Here is a 2,926-nt window from a genome sequence, read left to right on the forward strand (position 1 = left end):
TTAAAACGGGCTTGAAATAACAAGGTTTAGGACTTCCTAATTCAAGGGCGTGTAGTCTATGCCTTGACAGCTCGGGAGACGAAACTGTAAGCTGTGTTAGGTCAAGGCGAAACGAGGTCAGGGAAGGGGGATGGGGGGGAGGGGGGAGGGGGGAAAGCGATCTCTAGATGAAGAAATAAGAAAGGGAATGTTGTCTTTGGGTTTCCGTGGATGTTTCGAATTGTTGAGTTCGTGTAAAATGAAAGGGTTGTTGCATCATCAGCTGTCTGAGGGTATCGGGAGTCAGAGGGATTTTAGACGTCTTAGAGTCTTAAGAAAGAAAAGGAAAGGAGAATGATCGTGTTTGAATTGCGAAATGTTGTGTAACGCCGCAAACATCCGTCTATCTTTTGGAATACTGTGATTCCTACTTTTAGGTGTGGGTGCTGTGAATACTCTATATTGAGATGTATTTTTTTCCGTGGTGAAAGTAAAAAAAAACAAAAAAAACAAAAAAAAAGCGTATGTGGGGATGAATGCATGGATCAAAGCAGATGATATGAGAACGTGTATTGACAGATTGCATAAAAGTCACACGAGTGTCAACATGTAAAAAACAAACACTGGATAAAAAGTGAACATAAAGATACATGAAACTCACGTTTGGATGAAAACGTAAATACACGTGGCACACTCCAGAATAAACTTGAAAACCTAGATGCACAGATAGACAGACACACACACATACGCTCGAATCAACATGTAAACATAGATATACGCGTATATCTAACCACCCCCTCATCCTTCTCCCCCTACAGACGCCCATCCCACCCCACGTCGTGTACTGGAAACACAACGACCGCCTTCTCAACTACGACACAGAGCGCGGCGGTGTAAGTGTGACCATCGAGCACGGCGCCAAGACCTCGTCTCGCCTCGTCATCTCCGGCGCCACCACCAAGGACGAGGGAAACTATACGTGCGAGGCTCCGAAGACACTCCCAGCTTACGTCTACGTCTTCGTCAGGAAAGGTAAGAAAATGGGGATGATTAACGGGCGAAAAAAAGGGGTGCGTGTGTTCATTGTTTGTGTCTGCGTATAGAAAGGGGAGAAAAAATAGGCTATTAAAAGGGAAAAGGGTTTTTTTTTTTTGCTTATGTCTTTGTATGGAAGCGGGATTTTTGTTGGGGAAGATAAAGAGAGAGATAGAGGAAGAAAAGGGCGAGAAGGTGTGTTCTCTGTGTCTATTTAGGGATACATAAATGAATAACTGTTTTTTTGGGGATAACAAATGAAAGGAAATTAAAGTAAACAAAGGGAGAGATCCGAGCTATGTTAGGAAAAGTTAGGAAAGACCAATATATGTATATATATATATATATATATATATATATATATATATATATATATATATATATATATATTGTATGTTTTATATATATATATATATATATATATATATATATATATATGTTTGTATATATATATATATATATATATATATATATGTATGTATAAAAAATATATATATCTATATATATATATATATATATATATATATATATATATATATATATATATATATATATATATATATGTATATACACACACACAGATATGTATGTGTGTGCAAGTCGACGTCTTTATCAGGAAAAGGAAAGAAAAGAAGCATATGTAAATAAGGGGAACCTTTTTTTGTGTGTGCGCCTGTCTTCGTCTAGGAAGGTAGGGAACGGTAAATAACTAATGGATTTTTTTTTTCTTCTATGAGTCTGCGCGCAATTGAGGCATATAAAGGAAAGATAGGGGAAGGTATGTGTAAGTCTGTGTGTGTGTGTGTGTGTGTGTGTGTGTGTGTGTGTGTGTGTGTGTGTGTGTGTGTGTGTGTGTGGTGTGTATAAATAACATACTATATATATATTCTATATTATATATAGAGATATATATATATATATATAGACTATATATATATATATATACACAAGGACATTACTCACACACACACACACACACAACACACACACAACAACACACACACACACAACCACACATCACACTCACACACACAACACAGCATACACACACACACCACACCACACACATATTATATATAATAGTATATTATATATATATATATATATATATTTATATATTTATATTATATTATGCTTATATATGTATAATATATATATATTATATAGATATATATAAATATATATCTAGTTTATATATATATATATATATATATTATTACACATATATATGTACATATGTAGGTATACACATACAGCATAGTTTTTATTTTTCTTCTTGTACTAATGACCATTAGAAATACTGCTGTTGGCACTGCGGCGCATGCCAGCTGTCCCATTCACCAGTCAATACCGTGCACAAAAGAATCATATATGCAGAAAGTTTATAACAAATGCAAAGCAGAATTCAACATTCACATATTCATATGCAAAATTTAAGAATTTCTCTTCTTACCTTACGGGTACCGAAAAGAGCGAGGAGGAAGAGAGGAAGAGGGAGAAGGAGAGGGAGAGGGGGATAGAGAGAGGAAGAGAGAGAGGAAGAGAGAGAGGGAGAGGGGGAAGGAGAGGGAGAGGGAGAGGGAGAGGGAGAGGGAGAGGGAGAGGGAGAGAGAGAGGGAGAGGGGAAGAGGGGGGGAGAAGGGGGAAATGAAAAAAAAAGAAAATAGAAAAAGGAAGAAAAAAAGAGGGAGAGAAGAAAAAAAGAGGTGAGAGAGAGGAGCGAGCAAGCTGAGTTGAAATGTGAGGAGACGAGAGAGATAGTGAAGGCGGTTTGATGAGGTGATAGAATGTTGGAGGTAGAGGATGAAGAGATGAGGAGAAGAGAGAGGGAGTAGAGAGAGGACAGAGTGGAGGAGAGGGATGAGAGATTGAGGGAGAGAGAGGTGAGAGATGGGGAGAGAAGGAGGTGAAA

General features: G+C 37.6%; 1 protein-coding gene across 1 annotated transcript in view; it reads left to right on the top strand.

The window, feature by feature from the left end:
- LOC122265633 (limbic system-associated membrane protein) overlaps positions 1-1,138 on the top strand; it is a 56,882-nt gene extending 55,744 nt beyond the window's left edge. Inside the window, exon 5 of the mRNA XM_086554438.1 lies at positions 798-1,138. Within this exon, the coding sequence (XP_086410564.1) occupies positions 798-1,082 (285 nt within the window). The 3' untranslated portion in view covers positions 1,083-1,138. The remainder of the gene's footprint in view (positions 1-797) is intronic.
- The last annotated feature ends 1,788 nt before the right edge of the window (positions 1,139-2,926 follow it).

Source organism: Penaeus japonicus, unplaced genomic scaffold (assembly GCF_977035675.1).
Source record: "Penaeus japonicus unplaced genomic scaffold, GWHDUDI00000001_assembly GWHDUDI00000029, whole genome shotgun sequence".
NCBI lineage: Eukaryota > Metazoa > Arthropoda > Malacostraca > Decapoda > Penaeidae > Penaeus > Penaeus japonicus.